Genomic DNA, 25225 nt, shown 5'->3' with positions numbered 1-25225 from the left:
CTAGCCAATTACATAGAATACAGCATTTTTATTATACAAGTCGCTGAATTACGATACACTGAAAACTTGCAAATTAACGAGACATCTATGAATTGTACACAAATTTTATTGTACATTAATCATACTCAAATAGTGGTGACATAGTAGGTAGGGAGGTTCTTAGCCAATTTTTAATCGGGAACCGTTTCAACAATGAAATCAGCAAAAATTGGCAAACTCTAATAGGAAACGATCGACCTGGAGTCTCAAATATCCATGTCTGACCAGCAGATATACTCAGATAAATTCTTTTAAATCGAGATTCCTCTGGCAATTATATAATTACTAGTGGTTTTATTAACGCTTGTACGTATAATATTTATTTATTTATATTTATTTATTTAATAGTTTTGGACCATTGTGGCATTACAGGAAGAACCTAATGCGCCACAATGGCCTACATTTGAAAAAGATATAAAAAAAAGATATAAAAACAAGTAAACTGTAAATAAAGGAAAAAAGCAAAAGCAGAAAACATGGTAAAATAAAATAATAAAAAAAAGTAACAAAAGGAAAATAATACATCATTCAGAGAGAAAAAAAAATAACAAAAGTGTAAAAATTAAAAATAAAATCCATAAATCCCATTCTTTGTTTACACTGAACAAAATTAAAATAGTATATAAAAATGTACTAAGGAGAAAGAAAAAGTAAAATAAAACAAAATATGAATAAAAAATAAAATCACAGCGAGGCCCAAATGGAAGAGAGTAGATTAAGAATAAAACGCTTATACGTATAATATAAAATTTTCCAAACTTGAAACGATACCTCGATCAAATACTGACTTATTATGTAACTACAGTATAATTATATTTATCAAAGGTTTGAACAAGGTATATTTTCGTAAACTACATATGTATGTATGTACTTATATTGTACAAAAAGCGTTATCTAATATATAATTTCTTTTGTATTGACGTATTGCATAAAATTCTTATAATGCTAATTTGCTATGTTTGACTATATGTGTAGATGTCGTATATAATCTAAAAATATTTTTACGTAATCTAGTGTTTCTTGATCTGTATTAGTACACTCGGTATGTAAATGCGAATTTAAATGTTCGATTTAATACAAATTAAATTTAAATAAAACCATATTATATAATTACAAAGATAGTGGGATTCTTACTATTTTCAGCTATATTTCAACTCCATAACGTTTTTCGGCTGGAAGATACGCACTATGAAAGTACAGGTACCTTTTTAGTGTCATCTTTGTAAGTAAACATATGTACCTACACGTGCATACATACGTGTGTATATATATATATATATATATATATATATATATATATATATATATATATATATATATATATATACGTAGACTAAGTATATTCATACATACATATATTAGGTAGTAACATAGTCGAAGCTTTGACCGCCGACCGAGCTTGATTAAAAATGTACGAATTAATTATTAATAATGGCTAGCGGTCGGTTAAAATGGCGTTTCGTTCGACTGCATATAACCAACAATTAATTTGGAAAATCTCCCTCGTTCCTACCATCGCGTCGAGTAATTAATCCTATTACTGACAGAACGTGAGCTTTTAACTCGCCTAATCAGCTTACCGGTTTAACTGTGGTTAAACGTTGCACTGACATATTCACTCGCTGACAACTTGAGTGGTTGCACTACGTGCTCAATGTTACCCATCGGAAAATTGCACTTAATTGGGAAAACCGCAATATATATTTCATGCCGTAATGGCTGTGACGACGCACACATTTTGGACGCACACATTTTCCGACGCCATGGCATATTAAAGAAGTTTTTTACCGTGCATTTTCATTCATGCATATTTCAACGCTTCTACTGAGTGTTGCCTTAGTGGAGTCAAATCACCGCAAATCAAAGAATAAAATTTTAGTACATACATACAAACATACTTTTTTGTATTAAAAAGACATGTCAGTTCAGTATTTATAAGCACTATAATATAACATAATATAATTTGGAAAGAGACTTTGTATACATATATGTATGTATGTATGTATCCTTCGTTCGTAGAAATCCGTGACGTCATCTAACAAATAATTCACTTTTTTCCGATTCAAAGGATTCGAAGTTCCCGGAGGCGTAGGTGCCGAGGGTGAAGCCCTAGGGGGTGAAGTCCTAGGGCTCTGCCCCCTAGGGGCGCAGACGTCGGGGGTGTACATATATTTTTTTACAAGAGACTTACTATATATGTTTGTTTGTCCGTGACAGTCTATTATTATTACTATATATCAAACTATTCAAATAAATTTCATAAAATGTTTACTATTATCATGTTTAAGCGTTTTATATTACAAATACCGTGCGAAGCCGGGTAATACAGCTATATAATATAATTAACGAAAAAACTATAATTAATAACCATACCATAATAATTTTGCAAAGTGGTGGGTGGAGGATCCAAATAAAAGGCCAAAGCCGCTTCACAGCATTTATTGGGTGATTAAGGAGATCCACACACTGCCAGTGCTCCGTCCAGAATGCCTTCATATGGCCTAAGTACCTGCTTATAAAGGGCAGGTCGCTCACTGCATCTTCCTCAACGCGTTTGTTTACCTATTATTATAGTCACGTACCAGATATACAATCCTACGGTCTCGCGCTGTCAGTTCTGAGAACTCTAGTGGGAATCACTTACCGACCACTAAGTCAATTCGGGGGTATCCATTGTTAGCTGACTTGCACTTAAACCTGGAGATAATCTCAAAACCAATTAAGGCGGTGGCTCCTTTTTCACATACGTTACAATATTATAATGTAACGTATGTGAAAAAATAATTACATCATCTTCCACAAAGGTATCCATTAGCACCCTTAAAGAAAGCACCAATGTTATTAGCACTTCTAATACTCTCGGGAAGGGCATTATAGATTTGAATACCTCTGTACACCTCCTGCAGTTCTTGCTTTCTTAACTCTGCCTATAATTAATTTATTCCTATTTGTAGTTTTATAATTATGTAAATCTCTATTCCTAACTATGTAATTATTAAAATATTTGGGTAATAGTAAAAGGTTAGAGTGTTCTTTTAAAAGCGTAAGATAGTTTGCGTCTTAATCTATATCTTCTATATCGGTCTCCGTGACGAGCTGGAATGTTAAATTACAGAAAACGCAAATATCGGAAGGCAAAGATCGAAAATCGAAAGATAAAAAAAGGGTCCATGGTAAACGGTACATATTCACTTAATTTGCGTGATCAGGATACAACAGGAACAAGAGGAACAGGCTTTTCCTCCCGTATTAATGTGCGCACGCAGAATACGGGAGGAAAAGCCTGTTCCTCTTGTTCCTGTTGTACCCTGCTCGCGCAAATTAGGTGAGTATGTACGTGAGTATGTACCGTTTACCACGCATCCTTTTTTTTTTTTTTGATCTTTCGACTTAAGATCTTTCGATTTTCGATCTTTGCCTTCCGATATTTGTGTTTTCTGTAATTCAACATTCTGGCTCGTCACGTAGACCCCTTCTATATATGTACATATATATAAAAATGAATGTCTGTGTGTGTGTCTCGAATAGTCTCCTAAACCACTGAAACGATTACGATGGAAGTTTCAGAATTTGTTGTATGCATTTCCGGGAAGATTACTGTGAAAAAAAAACGGGAAAAAATGAGAATGAGTGTCATTGCAACGCAATAATTTCAAATGTGTTTGCTGCCTGCGTTTTTCCGACAAATGGGAACGGGAACGGGAACGGGAACGAAAACGAGAACGGAAACGAGAACGAGAACGGGAACGGGAACGAGAACGGGAACGAGAACGGGAACGAGAACGGGAACAGGAACGAGAACGAGAACGGGAACAGAAATGAGAACGAGAACGGGAACGGGAACAGGAATGGTATGCGTTATTGTGGTTGCGTTGCAACGCATGCCGGGTTCAGCTAGTATAATCTAAAAAAATAACGTATCATCGATTAATTAATTATATATATATATATATATATATATATATATATATATATATATATATATATGTATGTATGTATGTATATATGTACATATATAATATACATATATGTACCTAAATAAACTTTTTATTTATTCCAAAAATAAAAAAAAATTAAAAAACCACTAGATACAAACTCCATTCTTTCGACAATATATAAATTCATACACACATATGTGTCTGCATATATTTTAATATTTTGAATCGTAAGCAGAGAGAGAGAGAGAGCGAGCAACAAAGGGAAAGTTTTATAATGTACCCTCACACCGGAAACACACGCCACGTATGAACTTGAAACAGACGAAACTTTTCTCATAAAATAAAATAAAAATAAAGCAGCAATAAAAAACAAAGTAAACTCAACTATGAACAAACACACACATACATACATAATACATAATTTTTTTCAAATTTAAGATGGATTTTCAAACATGTGATTCGTATAATGTATTCCGATACACGCATGAAAGCGATTCGGAATGAAAATTAAACATTGTAATTTCGGCCGGATACGCTTTCGTAAACCGATCTCTTTTCGCCGGTTTTTCCGAAAAAAAAAATTGGGTAAAAAAGCTCTTTTTTCCCTCTTTGTATGCGCGGCATATCGTATCGCCGAAATTTGATTTAGACGTCTAGTATTGACTTCGACAAATGAAAGTAAATATAGTCCTTAATTTTATTTCTCAGCTTGTATACCTATATGTACATACATGCACGTACGTGTATGAAAATAAACTGATATTTAATATATTTTTAAATAAAAACATATCGCGTCGATTTAAACTCTAGCTATATGGCAAAGCGCCCTATCCCTATGAATAAATGAACGTGACAGCCCTATGTAGTTTCGCCGAAACCTACTTCAAGTTTCATCTGTAATATTCACAACGTATTCCTTTTTGCTAAATTTGACATATTTATCATTCTTGCATGGGAGGATATTTATTTTGAACAGTTTTCGAAACAATGCCGAATGCGTGACGATTGCACATAAACGTATAAAGTGCGGCAAAGAAATGGACACATAAAATGATGATATAAGTTATATTTTATATATAAATATATAATGTAAGGTAATTTACCGATCTAACCCATTCACCCGTTCGAAATGATGAATGAATATGTGTGCGTGTCTTTCTTGACGTGTGTATGTATTTACGCTCCCATCGCTCGGCCTGACATCACACATGTCAGATGCTCCACCCCCCCCCCCACTTCCGCTACCCCGCGTCTCCCCGACACGAACGCAAGCCACATCCCTATGGCGAATGCTTAAAATGCACCCATTGGTCAGAATGACGATACGTTCCTCTAATTGGTCAAAGGTCCACGCGTCCGCCACATACATACCCACATAAACATATCGTGTCCGTTTATATATATATATATATATATATATATATATATATATATATATATATATATATATATATATATATATATATATATATATATATATATATATATATATATATATATATATATATATATATATATATATATATATATTATTCCGAAATAAAATTTTTCATGCCTAATATCATTGATATAAATTATATTTCATATTTTTCTATTTTATTAAACATCAGCAGAAAAAAAATTATAAGATTTTTAGAAACCTCCTTTACGTTTCAGTTACGATTACAATTCAGGAAGAAATTTGCATCTCGTCCGATCGTTTTCATACTTTGCCATATTGCTCATTTTGATCATCAATATAAATAAATGGATCCTCCGCCATTACGATAGAGATAAAATATCGTTTAAGACGCGTTTGAAGTTTGCAAATTTGAAATCTGGGTGACGTCTATGTAGTCTTTAGTTTGATACATAGATGGCGGTAGTAAAATAAAATTATTGGTATTTTTATTCAAAATGATAATTTCAATTACAAAAGCGTTAAAAGTCTATGAAAATTCGGCATTGTTTAAAATTTCAGTTTGAAGTCAATGATTTATATTTGTATTTATATTTCATTATATTGATTCTAAACACGACTATTATATTTATAGCACAATTTTATAGCAGTCTGCATTGCGACGTTTGTTCTAATGCGATAGTCTTACGCAAGCTTACAATTAATTAACCTCGATTAAATTATAGTTGAAATAAATTACTGCAATATGTTAGCATTATATTATGATTTTGCATAGTTTATTTATTATTAATATATTAAATTCATATGTTGATTCGTTATTCTTTAATACAAATTGTATTATTTTATAGTCGCCGATATTTATGCCGCAGTACGTACATGAGCTTATGTACAGTACATCAATTCTTATAAGCTTCATTGACAATATATGTAATATATTATATTATGAAACAAAGGTTTCTCGCAAATGTAGCGTGCGTATGTACATATGTACGTATGTACAAGCCCATCCATATACAGGCACTGTATAGGCACATTACACAAATTCATTCGATAGGCAATATGTGCCTGTGTATGGGGGATGTGTTGTTCAGTCACTGTGCTGTACTGTATGTTGTTTGCTATGAGCACATATTTGCTGGCACCAACAAAGCCCATGGCGACGTGTACACGTACACGTACACGTAGTAGGTAGGTTCACGTGCGCTAAATTTCCCCTATAAAATTTACAAAATGAATTTTTTTCCATTATTGCGTCCATTTCGAACGAGACGATCCGCTATATTGAAAATTTGTCTGTGAGGTAGAAATTTGCGGAATTAACGTTAAAAATTTACCCATCCCCAGTCGTACCCGTATGTGAGCAATTTTACTATCGATTCAATGTAATTTCCAGTTTGATTGGATTTCCAATTGCATGCATGTAGTTACATTTTCTAGGTTCTACATAAAATAAGTCTAAATCTAAGCATAAAATTCCTGAAATCTCAGCACATTGTACATATGTACACATTGCACATTGTAAATAAATAAAATAAATAAATAAACAAATATGTATAGCCAATGTTAGCGTGTATGTTTAGCACCAAGTGATCAGTGGGTTCGATCCGCTATACTGCTGGTTAGATTTGGGGGTATTTGTGACTCAAAAACTTATCAGAGTTTGCCAATTTTATCTGATCATTGTTGAAGTGGTTCCTCAAAAATTGAAAAAAAATCATCTTTCCTGTTATCTTTAATCTTCTGTATTTATTGTATGTACAATTTGTAAAAATTATATACAAATCTAAATCCATAGATGTCTCAATGGATTAATTCTTGAATTAATTGCTATTTCGTGTACTTCAGCTTCTGGAAATACAGTGATTTATGTAATAATAAAATGCTGCATTGTTTGTAATTAATTGTCCAGGAAGGCGCATTGGGGTCTTCCTGTCAAGCCTTCCTGGTATAAATATTTATATATGTATATATAAATTCCTGATATGTATGTACATATAAATAGATGATCAAGACGGCGAATGTGTTTGCTATAAAGCTTTCAATAGTCATAATTGATCAATCGTTTCATCTGAATGTTATAAAACATGACATTTGAACAGTGTCATAACGCAATACTAAAATAATCCAAACGATTCTTTATAAGATATATCTACAGAAAACATAATATCTAAATTTTTGATCTTGAGATAGAATGTCAAAGAATTCAATAATAAATCACATATATGTTACATTCGAAGTGTATTTTCAGTTATAGTATATTCCAACTGGCATTTTAGGTTATTCATATTCGAATAAAAATCAACTAATAATTGTACGAGCGTAAATACTCTTTCAGCAATGTGCGCCAGTTGTACATATATATGTAACAGTTGAGTTTTGACAACTCTGATGATTTTACAAATGCTTTAGAATTTAATAATGCGTTAATATTTGCTAGGTATTACGAATTATGATAACGAGTATCTTATTACGATAAATTTAAAAATGTGTTCAAAGCAAAAATGTGACTTTCCAACTCAATTAACGAAAACCTAACCTTTACATTTTACCTGGTTTGAAATTATAGTTCAAGTGTATTTTCAGTTGTTATATATTTTGACCAGTTGGAATGTAATTCGCCATATGAATCAACGTACGTGGGTTAGACGGAAAATACACTTCAACTATAACGGTAATTGGCACCAGGTTAAATAGAATATATTACATCTAGTCAAAATATGTAACAACTGGAAGATACACTTCAACTATAACATACATATACTATTATAGACATCTACAACATCAAAATTCTTATATCGTATCTATTTTTATGATCTTGTTTTCCATCTTATTACGCTTTTTATTACCTTCATTCGATGTTTAGTACTCCATAGTACAAAAAAGATGTTATATGTATGTATATAAACAGAAATAATAGAATCGTGTATTCTCTTTCATGCTTAGACATTTCCAATCAGTATCGACCCTTTAAGTTATATATTCAGTGAGAAATGTGTCCATAAACAATTGTACAGAATCTATACTTGATGCCTAATTAGTTAGAATTAAGAAATAGACCACGTATCGCTTATTAGCAATTGATCAATTATATGCAAATTAGGTATGTATGTACATATGTAATCCGATAATAAGTAGTTCTCACTATTCAGATGTGACACAGATAAATTATATACTGTTCAACTACATATTATTATCAAAATACCTTTTAGGACTACTTATATAATATGTATAGGGTAGCAATACACGAGTTTTGGGTACTTACACGCATACTGTCGGATGAAAGTTTAATTGTTTTGCGGTTGAGCTTATACGTATAGGTAGTATGTTTTCCGGAAAAGCTGTCAACTGTCACTTCGTAACGTTTGATATACATTTTATTTCATTACACGTTGTCGCCGAATTTTCCCCCGGTAGGGAGGTGAATTTTCCACGTTTGAAGTATCTGCTTTGAATACATATTAGCAGTTATTGTCACATCTCGATCGTTACAAGCTCAAACTTTGAGCCGGGCTCCACGACACCTGAATATCAAAATGAAAATCTAAACGAACTTTTTTTTATTCGTCCGAAAGCGCATTAACTAAAGCGTTTTCCATTTTCGATGGATTAGTACTAAGCACTATCAATTTTCAAACGTTTCCGTCGAGACTATAAATGCGAATTTATCTGATCGAGGCACGCGATCGTTTCCGAGCAAGTCTTGGTCAAATATAAACGTCTAAGTGCCACTTCCTGCTATCAGAAATTCGTCGGGATATTATTATCATTGCTTTACTTAAATATCCAAGTCATTTTTTACATAATTACATACACATCTACCAAAATTTTTCATAATTTATAATGTAACTAGCTTAAACCGGCATGCGTTGCAATGCCACAATAACGCGTGCAACGCGTTCCCGTTCTCCTTCTTGTTCCATAGTCATAGATATATTCGAGTGCGAGGTAGGCGTGGCGCGATTATTGTCATACTCGCGGCGTGATGCGTTGAAGCTTTACTTTTGCGTCAGTAAAATTGTAATTACAAATATGATTATTAAGAGGTTTTTTCCCGTTGTTTTTCTTTCACAGTAAGCTTCCCAGACGTGCATACAACAAATCCTGAAAGTTCCATCGTAATCGGTTCAGTGATTTAGGAGTCTATTCGAGACACACACAGAGACATTCAATGTTATATATGTATATAGATATGCTATACAAATTAACTATTTTTGATTTAAAACTATAAAATTTCGTATGCTTTTTTATCCTACACTGACTTAGATGATAGTTTACATAATTAGCCAGCAGTACAGCTCGGTGGTTGCGTTGATGTTTGGCACCGAGAGGCTCGATCCCGTGCTAATCTTTAATAATGCTGCTCAGACTTGGATATTTGTGATTACAAGTCGATAGTTTCTTATCAGAGTTTTTTCTCAATTTATCTGATTTCATTGTTGAATCGGTTCCTCTATCAAATTAGCAAAAATCATCCTACCCGCTGTCACAAATATCTCAATTTGATTTATGTACAATATGTAAAAAATTATGTACAAGTCTAAATCCATAGATGTCTCTATGGATTAATTCATTGAATAATTTGTTGTTAATTTTGTGGTCTTCAGCGTCTTGAAATACGGCGATTTGTGTAATAAAAATACTAGGAAGGCGCATTGGGGTGTACCTGTTAGGCCTTCCTGGTATCTATGTGAAATAAAACAAAATTGTTTGAGTAGCCTCGGAAAAATCGGTCATAATGTAATAAATTTACATGGAACCGCTGTATGTTCAAGTTTTCCGGAATTTTGTACCGTTCGAATTTAACGATGGGTTATTATTAGGTTATTTGTGAACATTTTACGTATCGTTAATATATTACATCGTTATCTATTAATCTGAAATGAGACAAAATTCGATATATGCATAACCTGGAAAAGACAGAAAGAACCCTCATAAATCGTACATATTTGTACGTGAAAATACTTCACACATATATGATTTTAATATACATACATATATTCCTCTTAATAATATAAATATTTTACATAAAATATATATGACGTTCACAAATACATATTTGACAAGACTTTATCACATAAAGTCATGTCAAATATTTATTTTATTGTATTTGACAACGAACTGGTTGACGATCGCTGCTCGAACGGGTCCGGATATTATGTCGGTTTCCCAGGATATTCGAATATGTTTGTTGAGCCCTTTGCTTTCAAATGGAAATTGCGAATGTGCAAAAGCGTATCGCCAATAAATACACACATTTTTTCCCTCGTTACGTTTTACCTAATTAGCGACGTACACAATTTATAATATTCAGTCGGCAAATGTGAAAATCAATATTGATGAAATTTCAGAGTATTTCAAGAGATGCTGTACGGTATTCAAGCCGGTTTCGGATCTCCTCAGGTGCCTGTGGCAGAGCTGTTGGCCCGACCCGTACCGTCATTGTTGTCACCACAAGCTGCCAGACCCAAAACTAGCAACTTCTTACAAGTTCCCGACATCGAATCTGCCAGGTAAATATTCGACCAAACATTCTGTGAATACGTGTATAACGTTATTGTTTCATGTTATTAATTTTTAGACCGAAAAGTGTTCCGAGCTCCCCGATGGTGAAGCGAGCTTTCTCTAGATTGGGTACATTGACAGCCGGCTGGGGAAGATCTATCAGAAAGCAGCATGCCCATCTCAGTGCTGACGATAAAAAGAAATGGGCATCATCTCAGGATTGTTCAAGTATATTATACATATACATAAAGCTTAATACAATTTATTAGATTTTTTTGTATGAACAATAAAGTGGTCCTCAATTTGTAAGAGAAACTATATTTTATTGGTACTCCAATATGTACATATACATATATATAACACTAAGCGTTTATTCAAGTCTCATTTCTTCTTTTGAAGATGCAGATGGAGATGCTTATGCATACAAATCAATTCTAAACTGAAACTATTATGTATCTATATTCAAACTTCAAATATATTTTAGGATCAAATATCGATTTTAAATTTACACACATATAAGTATGTACTCTAATATGTACATATACATACATATATAACACTAAGAGTGTATTCAAGTCTCATTTCTTTTTTTGAAGATGCAGATGGAGATGCTTATGCATACAAATCAATTCTAAACTGAAACTATTATGTATCTATATTCAAACTTCAAATATATTTTAGGATCAAATATCGATTTTAAATTTACACACATATAAGTATGTACTCCAATATGTACATATACATATATAAGACTAAGAGTGTATCCAAGTCTCATTTCTTCTTTTGAAGATGCAGGTAGAGATGCTTATGCATACAAATTAACTTAGCTGAAACTATTATACATATATCTATGTATATTCAAACTTCAAAAATATTTTAGGATCAAATATCGATTTTAAATTTACACACATATAAGTATATACTTCAATATGTACATATACATACATATATAACACTAAGCGTTTATTCAAGTCTCATTTCTTCTTTTGAAGATGCAGATGGAGATGCTTATGCATACAAATCAATTCTAAGCTGAAACTATTATGTATCTATGTATATTCAAACTTCAAAAATATTTTAGGATCAAATATCGATTTTAAATTTACACACATATAAGTATGTACTCCAATATGTACATATACATATATAAGACTAAGAGTGTATCCAAGTCTCATTTCTTCTTTTGAAGATGCAGGTAGAGATGCTTATGCATACAAATTAACTTAGCTGAAACTATTATACATATATCTATGTATATTCAAACTTCAAATATATTTTAGGATCAAATATCGATTTTAAATTTACACACATATAAGTATGTACTCCAATATGTACATATACATACATATATAACACTAAGAGTGTATTCAAGTCTCATTTCTTCTTTTGAAGATGCAGATGGAGATGCTTATGCATACAAATCAATTCTAAGCTGAAACTATTATGTATCTATGTATATTCAAACTTCAAAAATATTTTAGGATCAAATATCGATTTTAAATTTACACACATATAAGTATGTACTCCAATATCTACATATATGTAAATATATAAGACTAAGAGTGTATCTAAGTCTCATTTCTTCCTTTGAAGATGCAGATGGAGATGCTTATGCATACAAATCAATTCTAAGCTGAAACTATTATGTATCTATATTCAAACTTCAAAAATATTTTATGATCAAATGTCGTTTTTTAATTTACACACATATATGTACATACGTACTTACATATTGATTATTCTGCACTTCAATTGTGTAAAAATAAGACACAAACAAGACTTATTGAATACAAATTAAGTTAAATTTTTCTTTCAAAGACCACTTTATTTTATATGTAAATAACATTATTAAAAGTCTCAATGAACTTCATACGATTGAACTACATATTAACATAAATTTTATTTCTTTAAAAATTATCATAAAAGTCTTTAGGTATTCAGAATAATCACTTTAAATTTTAAACATGGTTTGTGTAAGTTTAGAACGGTTTCTTTGGAAATGAATTTTGTAGTCAATTTCTACTTATATCATATGAAGAATTATTTGATTCATTATATAATAATGATTTATTTATTTATTAAAACAATCAATTAAGTGCATTTAGTAAAAATATGATATACACAAAATTTTTAAAGAAAAAATCATATTCTCATTTTATTATAGAAATATTAATAAAGGTGCACTAATAAAATTGATCATATTTAATTATTTATATAAATATACTTATTATAGATAAAGCAGGCGGTGATAAAAGTGGTGGTGGACCTACAGGAGCTGCTTTAGCCGTGCCAAGATTGTCAGTATGTGCCGACGCTCAAAAAGTAGATCGGGCAAAACTAGCACAAACAGAAGTATATACTTTTACACCTATGTACTTACTTATCATAGTCCAACATTGGCTACTCTTATATTAATGCGTTCACAAATTTTCAGTTTTCTATTATCGAATTCGATCCGGACACATTTAGAATACTTCTAGACTACTTACATACCGGTAGCTGTCCGCTAACGTGCGCTTCAATTCCTGGATTAATATGCGCTGCTGAGCATTATGACTTGCCTGAACTGTTACAAGCATGTTTCCATCATGCAAAACAGTTCCTACGCATAGATGTGGTATGTATTCATTACAAAGTATTGATATTTAAGCTGAACGATGGACGTACAAATGTAAGTATGTATGATTATTTTAATTTTAGGTATGCACCATGTTGGTTTCATTGGAGAATTACTATTGGCGTTATACATCAGCGTCAGAATTAGTCAATATGATCATAGCGTTCGTAGAACAGAGAGCTTCGGCTTTATTCCAAACACCCGAGTTCTTAACGCTTTCCGAGTCGATGGTACAGATGATAATGTGTCGCAATTTAGAATGTCCTGAGGTGCGCAAATTCGAGGCCATGCTCAGTTGGGCCAAGCACAAAATCCGCACGAAGACTTCGTCAAAACTTGATGCCAAATTAGAGTTCAAATGCATCATGGAGCGGTTGGCCAGAGATCTGAAGTTGTACAGGATATCACCACAGGAGCTGATCAAGGTTGTGCTGCCTTCGAAAGCCATCAAAAACGAGAGAATCTTAGAGACGCTCATGTTCCAGGCCAATTCGGGAATGTATCGCATTCAAGAAAGCTATTTAGAGGCATGCCAACAACGGTTACAAAAACAAGACTCCAGATTCTCAGAATGGGAGAGCTTTGACTATGGACTTTAAGGTTTATTCTAGAATAACAGTAAAGTATCATTAATAATGTGAATATTATTCAGGCAATGTTGCATGTTTTGTTTTCAAACTCAAATCTATACAAAGCACAGTGTTTCCATCTCATGGAGGTGTATTTAAAAATTTCTATTAGAATGGTTTTTAATATAATATATCTGCAAGACCGAACTATGACCAATAAATTGTAAAATTATTCATTTAATTTCACTCATAATATTTTGTTTCTTATAACACAATTGGAAACAGGCTTGCAGGCAACATACATAGATTCATTTTTGCATTTCTGATTTATAATCTAAGTAGTACATGAAAAGTTGGATTTACACATATAATATAATTCTTTAAATTAATTTTTCCATAGTCAAAACCTGTTTTAAACAAAATTTTGAAAGAAATTTCGTCCGAAATCAATGATATAAAATTGACAAAGTATAATTTATTGTTTAGTAGTAAATGATAGAAAACAAATAAGAATAAATTGAAACTGTCAATGTGACCAATAACTGTAAAAACCTTATGTAAGTATTAGATACATCTATGGAGACTTTTTTCGAAGGGAAAAAATATGCCTGAGATAATCGTGAGATATACGCCATCGTGAGATAAAAATGTTGATGCTACAGTCTATGGAAAGTGTCCTTTTACTGAGTTTATTCCTCTGAATCTGTTTTTACTACGTTTTTGAGTATTTTCTGAGAAAAATTGTTTGAAAATTAATAATTTATTTCGCGAGGAGTATATAGCAAGCAAGGAGTCATCAGCAACGGAATCCTGAATAATAAAACAACACTATATTACCAACGGCTGGCCCGTACTAGTTGTATATTGTTACTAGCACTAGTACTATATAATCTAATTCTATGGAAAAATAGGTTTTCGCAAAAGTGACTGATAAATTTACCAAAAAAAAAAAAAACATATTTAAAATATATATTATATTATACACATTTATGTAAAATTTCAATATATGTATGTATACATATGCATCTACGTGTACGGATATATGTACACACTTGCATGTATATGTATACGTGTGTACACTTTTACATTATTGTGATATGGACAATCTAGCTGTTTTGTAAAAATTAAAAATGGTTTTTTGAATTTGAATCGTGATAAATGGTCTTACAAAAATATTGAATGGGGTCGATGGGATTAAAGCGTTTATTATTCTGTGAAAATGTCATGTCGCTTGAACGTTGCACTTTTCTAGTGTTTACAATGCATGGTAAAAATTTCGTATAAATTATTTTGAGCTCTATCTTTATTTTGTATTATGTGTATATAATATAAAGATTAAATAAAATGATATCGCGGACATTCATTATTTACAATTTGGTAAAAACTTACACAACTTTTACTATTCAGATATACCAATTTATTTTATACAAAACTTAGCATTCATCAGTGATGAATATTTTCCTGAAATCTTCCATGATTCTTTTAGATTTTAAAAAAAAAAACAAATAAATTATATATTTATGTACAAATTATTTTTTATTATTATTAAAATATATGTATAATGTAATATTTATTGTTTTAGTATAAAATAATTACTTTTATGATATTAAAAAGTAATACAATAAAATCTTATTTACAATGAAAAATTAGATTCTATTTATTTTATGTTTATTTTTAACTAAGATAAATTTGTTTTAATTGACTGTGAAATATTTATAATTTATTTCATCACATATCACTATTGTCTTTAAATTAAATTGAAATTATTTTGCTTTGGGTTCGGCAAGCTTTAAATTTGTAAAACCTTCATTGACTTTTAGACTATCCAATACATATGCAAGTCTAAAACATATAAAATCTTTCATTAAAAAATATTTTAATACGTGAAATGAATACGAATCTTTCGCAAAGTATTAAATCATAATTTAAATTTTAAACATGAAATTATTCAAAGTGCCATGTTGCTCTCATTTAACTCGATGTATGTTTTTCTAGAAAAAAAAATGGAAATATATTTACATGCCAAAATAAGTTATATTAAATATACTTATTATTATGTATTGATGTGATTGTGAATTGGTTGAAAGAATTAAAGACAAAAAAAAAAAAAACAAAGTAGCAAATTCATTCATTCATTCACAATATTAAATGTGTATCATATTCTCATACATACTTGCATAAGACTAAATATTATATACATACACATATGTATGTATAATTTAACAAAAACTCTATCCTGTGTTATGTATGTATATTAAAAATATACATGTTCATAAATGTATGTAAAAATAGCTGTTTAAAGTATCAGACTTTATTAAATGGTATTTTGGATAATGATGTCTAAGTGTGAGATAATTATTACATATATTGCATTAATTTATATAAGATGTTGATGTAAGTACATTATTATAAATAAATATAACTATAGAAAATGTGAAGTTTAACAAAATGTTGACAATGTTTTTATACTTAAACTTGAATAAGTAAACTAATATAAAATCTATTGCAAATCACTGTTCAAGATTTCAATGCCTTAATTTTAAACATTCTATTTATGATTACCTATTTTGGTTTTGTCTATTTTACACATAAAGTACATTGATTTAATACTAAATGGTATTACATCATATGTACATAAAACTCTTATATTTTTTAAATTTTATCCACCTAAAACTTTTTTTTATTTATGATTTCATTAAAAAAACATAAAACTATGTATTGCACAAACAATAAAATTATAATCAATCGCTTTTTCTATTGTGGGAATTTAAAATCTTTTTAAACATGATTAACTACATGACATTTTGATTTGGTAAACATTTTTCACCCAACTTTATTATTTAATATTGATTTTTATTTTAAAAAATTATGAATTAATTATAAATATTTTGTAAGTCGCTAGAAAACGGGAACGACATCAAAAACTTGTAATTCAATGTACGTCAAATGTAAATCGCTACAAATTCAGATTGACCGTTAATATGTAACTTATTTAATAAAATTTTGTGTATTTTTGACAAATGCAATGAAAGTTGTTCACACTTCATTGCAAAATATGATAATTTGGTTTAAATGAATTTTAAGTGAGCAAACGAATAATTTATTAATTAAAATTTCCTTTCCTTGCATATAATATGTATGTATATTATAAATGTATATAAATATAAAAATTGTGTTACGTTAAAAATTAATAAATATATATATAATGTATTTTTGGAATCAAAACAGACACGTTTTAAGAGAAAACAGTGCGATTAAAAATGCATGAGAATATTTTTAATGGATTGTAATTATTATTATAATTTAGCATTTTCAAAAAATGTTATACATAATTGGATTATGTCTCAGTGTGCAATATAGATAAAACACCAACAAGTTGATATTCATCGTAGTTATATTTATTTTTTGATTTTATAAAAAAAATATTCAAAACTTTACTTCTATTCAAGCCTTGAAGTTAAGCCTTTAACAAATTTTATAAAGAAGAAATATTATATCCTTTTCGTTTGGTTTATATCTGTGCCTAAGCAGTCAAAATTTTTAATTCAAATGATGAATCATTTTAAAATTGTGTTATATATAAAATTTAAAAAAAAAATATATATATATACATATACATATGTATTTATTTAATGTGTCAATGTATTCACAGATATCTTAATTGTGCATGTATGAATTGTATATGCATTAAAACGCAAAAAAAAATCATTATGTAAATGCAGTATATTATTAAATATATTATATCAAATTCTGGTGTGCTTACTATATGTGATTTTTGTTTCGATGTCACATAAATGTTTAAATTTTTATTATTATCATGTCATTGTTGTATGTATAATATTAATAAAAGTATGTAGATGTTGCATTATTCCTACAATTTTTGCTTTGATGACAAACATTAATTATTTTTGTAACATGAAAAAATATTACAAACCAATATTTAAAATGCTCAACACTAAGCCAACCGACATTTATTTTTCAAACAAAAAATTAATTGGTGCTACGCATAAAATAACTTATTTTCGACATGTATCAACTATTCAATGCCCAATGTGTATAATTACAATGATTTAATCAATTTTGTTACGAAATGTATAATCATTTTATAGGTTTTATAAATTTGATAATAAATAATGAAAAAAATATACAAAATTATATATATGTATAAATATTAATTTACTTATCAAAACAAGCACTTCCATACACACATATATGTGTATGTATCGATCCTTAAAATATGTTTAGAAATTGCACCTACTATAGACGAAAAACGTAAATTTACTTTAACATCGATTTTTATGTAAAAATATAAAATATATTTTCATTATTAATAAGCATTGGCATTCAATCATTGATATATAAACAGTCCTCCAAAGAAATATTTGCCGTTGTTATTTTTAAATGAAATTTTTGACGACTGAGTATTTCAAGTGTTGTGCTAATATTCATTCCAGTCATTATCGAAATTAATTGAAAGAAAATGCATTGTCAATTTTCGCGCTTTTATGTTGCTGTGTTGAATATGAATTGAATACATTCAAAATATATTTACCTACATATAATATTCTTTGTGGATTATTGTTATACTATATATGTATTTTGCTGGAAATGTGAAATAAATTAAATATTTAAAAAATAAAATATTTTCAATACATAATGAAAGTATTGTATTGCTGAAGAGTTATTTTTATTTTTCATCCAATTATGTACATTTTTTCGCCAATTTGAAAGTTAACTTGCATTCAATACGTTGAAATATTCCGAATACTGGGCCACTGAAAATAAAAGCAATGTCTACAAAAACGATCTTTTGTAGTTCAAACGTTGGCATGTTAAGCGCCAAAAATAGTATCGACCGTTCCAAAAAGATATAACTGAATGGCTCAGAAATGTCGTGCGGGGGCGTCATTTCACCTTGAGGCTGAAAAAGTCCTCAATCAAACGGTTAATATCACTTTTTTCTCTAGAAACTCATAAAAAAGCCACCGAGCTATACTTTATGCAATACTAATAAGTTTCAAAGAGAACGCCATTCACAATAAATCGAATTTCAATCAATAAAATGTGAATGGAAAACCACTTCGTAATATATGTAATATATTTCTGATTTAAATATCCATGTAAATTCAAAGTATTCCCAAATTATTTTAATTGTTTCGACGGAAGCGTATTCATCATATGTATATGTATATGGGTCTACCTCATGGTCCGTACGCACCAAACCAACGACGATTTTGGGCCAACTTTTAAAACCAGTAGCGTACAAAATATCGAAATAAAAATTAAATAAAAAAATTGAAATTAAATATCAAAATTAAGCTAACGAGCGAGATTGAGCTAAAATTAGATCATCGTTGATGTTTTGAATTACAACAATGTTTTGAATTACGACGATATTTTTTTTATTTTTTATTTATTTATTTAACATATTAGCCACAGTGACATTACAGAGATCTCCAACGCGTCGCTGTGGCCGGTCATTCAGTAATAATAACATGATAACAGCAATAATAACTTATAATAATAACAATATTAACACAACATCATTAAAATCATAAAATCATAAAAAAAAGAAAAAACATAGATAAAGTAATAATAATCATTAATATTTATAATAGGCAAAATCAACCACTGGCATTCCTCAACAACCACTCAACCAGATTAGTATATTTTATATTGAAGAGGTCAATTTCACCAGAAATCCTGTTAAGCAGATATATCGCTCTAGATATAGGAGCCGTTGACAACATATTTGTGCGAGCCACAGGAGGAACAAACAAATCACGATTTCTCAAGTCCCTGAATTTACAAGGTGCATTAAACCTAAATTCCTTTAGAACCTGAGGATTGTGTATTATCCCATTCAACAGCTTAAAAAAGTGTCTTCCCAGTAACATATTCCGACGAGACTCCAATGAGTTGAAACCTAACGCCCCTAATAGGAATGCAATAGGATATAGCCAAGGATAATAACCACACTGTTTCAAATAAAGATATCTGAGAAAACGTTTTTGGATTCTCTCAATCTTCAATGAATGGGTTATATGGGTAGGATTCCATATAATAGAAGAAAATTCTAGAATACTACGTACTAAAGATTCATAAATAATTTTAAGCACCAACGTACTCTGGAAAGGTTTACTAACTCTTAGTAAGAATCCCAGCATTTTTGTTGCACGCAAACAAATATTGTCTATGTGTCGTTTAAATTGAAAATTATTCGAGAACAAGACCCCCAAATCACAATATTCATCTACAAACTTTAATTCAACACCACTTAGGCGATATGGATAAATCAAGCGATTTGAAGATCTTGTCACATTGAGAACACAGCATTTTTGAATGCTAAAAAATAATTTATTATCGACAGATGAGTCGATAATAAATTATTAATTGAATGCTTAATCAAGGCTGCGTCACTATGAGACTTAACTGTCATAAAAAGCTTAAGGTCATCGGCGAATAAAAGATAGTCTGAATACTTAATTATTTTTGATATGTCATTAATGTAAATTAAAAAGAATCATGCACAGAGTCGTCAAGCCAGGTTTCCGTTAGTACCAGGATGTCAGCACATTGAATAGCCGAGTTAGAACCTAATTCATCCAGTTTAGATTTAAGGCCTCGTACATTTTGATAGAAAATGCTTATATTATGCATTACAACCAGAGAAATATTAGACATTATCCGATAAAATTTACCTCTGAAATGATTTAATTAATTGATTTATTTCGACGAGAGAAAAAATTGAAGACAAAAAAATTTCCTTTGATAAACCGACAACGTCTCGGGTTGAAACCATCACTCGGTCACCCATACTAACACATGATATATTCTCAGTAACTGCGCATTACGGGGAAGTAAAAATAATAATTCTTTGATTTTTTTTTCGATCTTAGTTCGTATCTACGTAAGTCAAAACATCTTCGACAAACAAAAGTCGAGGATTACCTGTATGTGATTGTTGATGATCTAATTTTAGGTCAATCTCGAAAATTTATTTAAATTGGGCATGTTCTGTTTTAACTTTCAATATTTTATTTTAATTTTAATATATTGATTATAATTTTATTTTGATATTTGAATTTAATTTTAATATAATACTTTTATTATTATATATTATACCTATATATATATATATATATATATATATATATATATATATATATATATATATATATATTTATATATATTAATTTTACTTTTTTTCATATTAAACAATTAAATATAAATATATTTAAAAGGTATTTGAAAAAAATTCGACCACGTGCGGATCGAACCGACACATTTCTTTTAATTTTTTTTTATTTAACCTTTCCCTTACGGTGCTAAAAAATTACGCGTGCAGCGGTGATGTCGACTCAGTCGTTCTAGAAATTCGTGATTTTAAAGTCTGATAAATATGAATATTTAATCATTTTTCCTTCTATTCATGACTATAGTAATAGTCCGTATCTATATAAATGAATATATATGTATCAATATTGGTAATATACTGCTAAAAACGATCTAAAAAGCATGAAATTGAAGACGCGTGAACGACAATCCCAGAAGGCCGCCCATCTCCAAGTGAGGACGAACACTAGGCCCCCACTCCGCGACTCGCTGATCAGAAATCACGCCACATCCGCCAGAATTACGCGATGATTCAAAACCTATGCGTAAAAATATATTCAATTTTTTCATCAAATAAAATAAAATATGTTTATATGTACTTTTCATGTATTTATTTTCACAATAATAATTTTAATACACAAATACATAAATTGATAAAAAAAAATGAGAAGTAAACGTAAATAAAAAAAATACAATATTGGGCATAGCTAATTCCAAACTAAGTTCTCTAATAAATAATTTTCGTCGACTTCTGATATTCGCCTTCCATTCTGGATATTTCTGCGCCCATAGCAAATATGCATTTAGCGCAGCTATATCCAGCATCTCCATAAACACTCTAAAAGGCCATCTTCTTGTTGATCTTGCACAAGAATACTCACTTGTCATTTTATCGCCGGTATCTACTGCACCTTTTGTTTTATTATAAAACATTATTATTTCCGGCTTCTTTTCTTCATGACTACTCACTTCACTTTCATGAAATTGAGTAGACAATAGCAAAACTGCTTTATTTTTTTTGGCACATACGAAACTAATGTCTTGGTTGATGTAAAACCAAACAAGCTACTGTGTAAAAGTCTATGTTTCGATGGTAAAAATTCTTTGGGAATTTCCCGTTTATTTTTACGTAGGGTACCAGTTAGAGTTAGCCCTTTATCTAAAAGGCTATCAGCTAATGCCACCGAAGTAAAAAAGTTGTCCGTTGTTACACCTCTATTGGTGCCATATTGCGGTTGAACTAAATCCATCACTACACGATTCCCTTGATTTATCTCTCGGCAATTATTAACCATACCTGTATAAACCTGTATATTTAATATATATGCTGTTGAAGAGTCAGCCGATACCCACATTTTTATTCCATATCTACCGGGTTTCGACTTCATATACACGCGGAATGGGCAATTGCCTCTATAGGTAGCCAAACGTTCATCCACAGTAATGTTGCAACTTGGAGAATAATTACGTTTACATTCTTCTACAAATTCATTAAAAATTGTCCTGATAGGTTCTAATTTATCAGACGACACGTGTATTCTTTCTTGTCTGGTTTCTTTGTCGTCAAAACGAATTTGACTGAATATTGTGATGAACCTATCCCGAGACATAGATGCCGTAAAAAATGGTTGGCAAAAAGCGCTGTCATTAGTCCACAATTCATTTAAGCCTAATTTTCGGGTCCTATTTCTGCCAGACGCAAGCATTATTCCAATGAATGCAAGCAATTCTTCTGCCAATATCGGCTCGATAATTTTCGTGGATGTACGATGTAACTGACGATTCGTTTGTTCACATATTTCTCTCACCATATTTGAATTTATAAACAAAGAGAACATTTCTCTAATAGTATTTACAGTAGTGCTACCATTTATAAGTCCTGAATTTTCGGTAACAATATTGCACTCTCTACGTCTTGAGGATGATGGTGGTAATGAATTCCATTGAAATCCATGATTCGATGTATACACTTCTTCGTCTTCATTTTCACTGGCCTCTAATTCCGAATCTGTATCTTCCATATCTTCAATAAAATCTTCCGTATCAGTAAAATTATGTCTTTGAAAATATAAATATAATATACAATGTAGCATAGCAAATTAAAAAAAAATAACATTAAATAATTATTACCGTATTTACTATATAATAATCAAGAAACACAAATAAAGTGCTGGTCCAACGGTACAAAAAAGCTCCGAAACGAAAAAAACAACACGCGCGCACCGAGAACGGGACACGACAAAAGGAAAAAACGTAATAACACACACTGCATTTGCGCATTATGCCCGATTCTTCGATAAAATATTTTTTTCTGTTGCGTCAGATAAATACGTGTATATTATAATAATTCTATCTAATACATTAATGTATTGCTGAGGAATACCCAAAATATGAACTCTGTATTTAGTATATTTACAGAGATATTCACACAATTAGAGTAAATGTCGACTATGTTTCTATCACCGGTAAGGAAAGGTTAATAACTTAATATGCTATGATATTTCATCGGGTACAACACTAGTGTATATATAATATCACTATTTTATCAGTGTGTCTATCTGAGATAACGCTCGCCGTACTATATACATATGCATAAGGGCGAAATCACACAGGAAGGAACGCGGCACGTGATTTTTTTAGATACTTTATAATATGCGAAAAAAATGTGACATGCCCAGCACATATTTATGGCACGCCCGGCACACGCCGTTCGAAAATCAGCCCCTGGAGTGTTTTCAGTAAAATTTTATTCATGTATTTATCCTTGTTTGTGATCGATAACGGTGTATCCCATATTTGAAGGAATGTAGGAGAACCCCCACAGCGGGGAGCCAAGCACACGACGTTCCGCTCGTCCCTGTGTGATTTCATCCTAATAGTCGTTTCCATTCGACATATGTATGTTTCATATGTATGTCACGGTGACCGGAAAAATGCACTCGAGTTAGTTGCACTCTCGAGACATCCAAACTTTCAAAAATGCTCAAGGAGAACTAACGCATTAGAATTCCGTTAAAAGCGTCAAGGGGTAGTTGTATGATATCCTGGGGTGTTAACCTTTTTTTGTGAAATTCTATTGCGTAAGTTCTTTTTGAGCGCTTTTGAAAATTAGGACTTCTCGAAACTGCGCTACTATTTAGTGCAATTTAGTGCATCTTTTCGGGAACCACACTACCAAAAAAAATGTACGAATATAATAACGAAAGAAAAAACCTATATATACTGTTTGCTACCAATTTTTCATCTAGGCAAATTATTTTCTGAACATTTAGCGGCATCTATTGAAAATTTATTCAATTAACTATTTTTTCTATTGGTGTTTTATATTGTTTATATGTAGATAGGTAGGTAGTTTTATATTTAAAAGGTATTTGAATGTAAATATATTTAAAAGGTATTTGAAAAAAATTTAATTTATTTATTTTATTATATAATAACTTAATATTAATATGCCAATGCCATGATATTTCATCAGTCACAAAACTAGTAAAATAAACATAAATTCATTAATTAAATAAAACGAGAAATGAAAGGTTTATTTACAATTATTACATCCATAAATTTTACGGTAAGTAAAAGGTTGAAATCGGAGGTGTTATTGCCAAGTCGTGGGGCGGAAAAATTTGTGACATTGCATATTCAAGTTAACGTGCATTTTGAATTAGAAGAAGCGACCGTCAAACTGTTCGAAGCTCGCGCCCAATGCCGATTTGTTTTCGTTACTATGTTTGTTGCTAGGATCGGTAAATAAAGAGCTGCTGGGTGGGGGCTAGACTTCGAGAGGGATCGAGTGTCTGCGGTGGAGGGGTCTGTACGCTTCTATTTCACTGGCTCTAAACCTGTGAGGCGAGTTCTTACATCGGCTTTGAATAAAATTAGGATTTAGACGTGTTGGACGAATTGAATGGGTGGCCTACTATCTGAATTGGTTGAAGTCGTCGAGTTCTAAAAATTATTTCATTTTATAGCACAATTTTTATTGACGTTTTAACTTTTCAAGTTTATTTTTATTATTTTATTACATTTTATACCAGCGGCATGGATG

At 30.7% G+C, this 25225-nt stretch overlaps 1 protein-coding gene across 1 annotated transcript in view; it reads left to right on the top strand.

The window, feature by feature from the left end:
• Window positions 1-15005, top strand: part of rsh (Rap GTPase activating protein radish) — a 126539-nt gene extending 111534 nt beyond the window's left edge. The window contains exons 13-17 of the mRNA XM_077432355.1: window positions 10725-10886; window positions 10955-11106; window positions 13112-13230; window positions 13313-13495; window positions 13579-15005. Coding sequence (XP_077288481.1) covers window positions 10725-10886; window positions 10955-11106; window positions 13112-13230; window positions 13313-13495; window positions 13579-14094 — 1132 coding nt within the window. The 3' untranslated portion in view covers window positions 14095-15005. The remainder of the gene's footprint in view (window positions 1-10724; window positions 10887-10954; window positions 11107-13111; window positions 13231-13312; window positions 13496-13578) is intronic.
• Window positions 15006-25225: the final 10220 nt, after the last annotated feature.

This window comes from Arctopsyche grandis, chromosome 6 (assembly GCF_051622035.1).
Source record: "Arctopsyche grandis isolate Sample6627 chromosome 6, ASM5162203v2, whole genome shotgun sequence".
Lineage (NCBI taxonomy): Eukaryota > Metazoa > Arthropoda > Insecta > Trichoptera > Hydropsychidae > Arctopsyche > Arctopsyche grandis.
The sequence above is the reverse complement of the archived record's forward strand: the minus strand, read 5'-3'. Positions and strand labels throughout refer to the sequence as shown.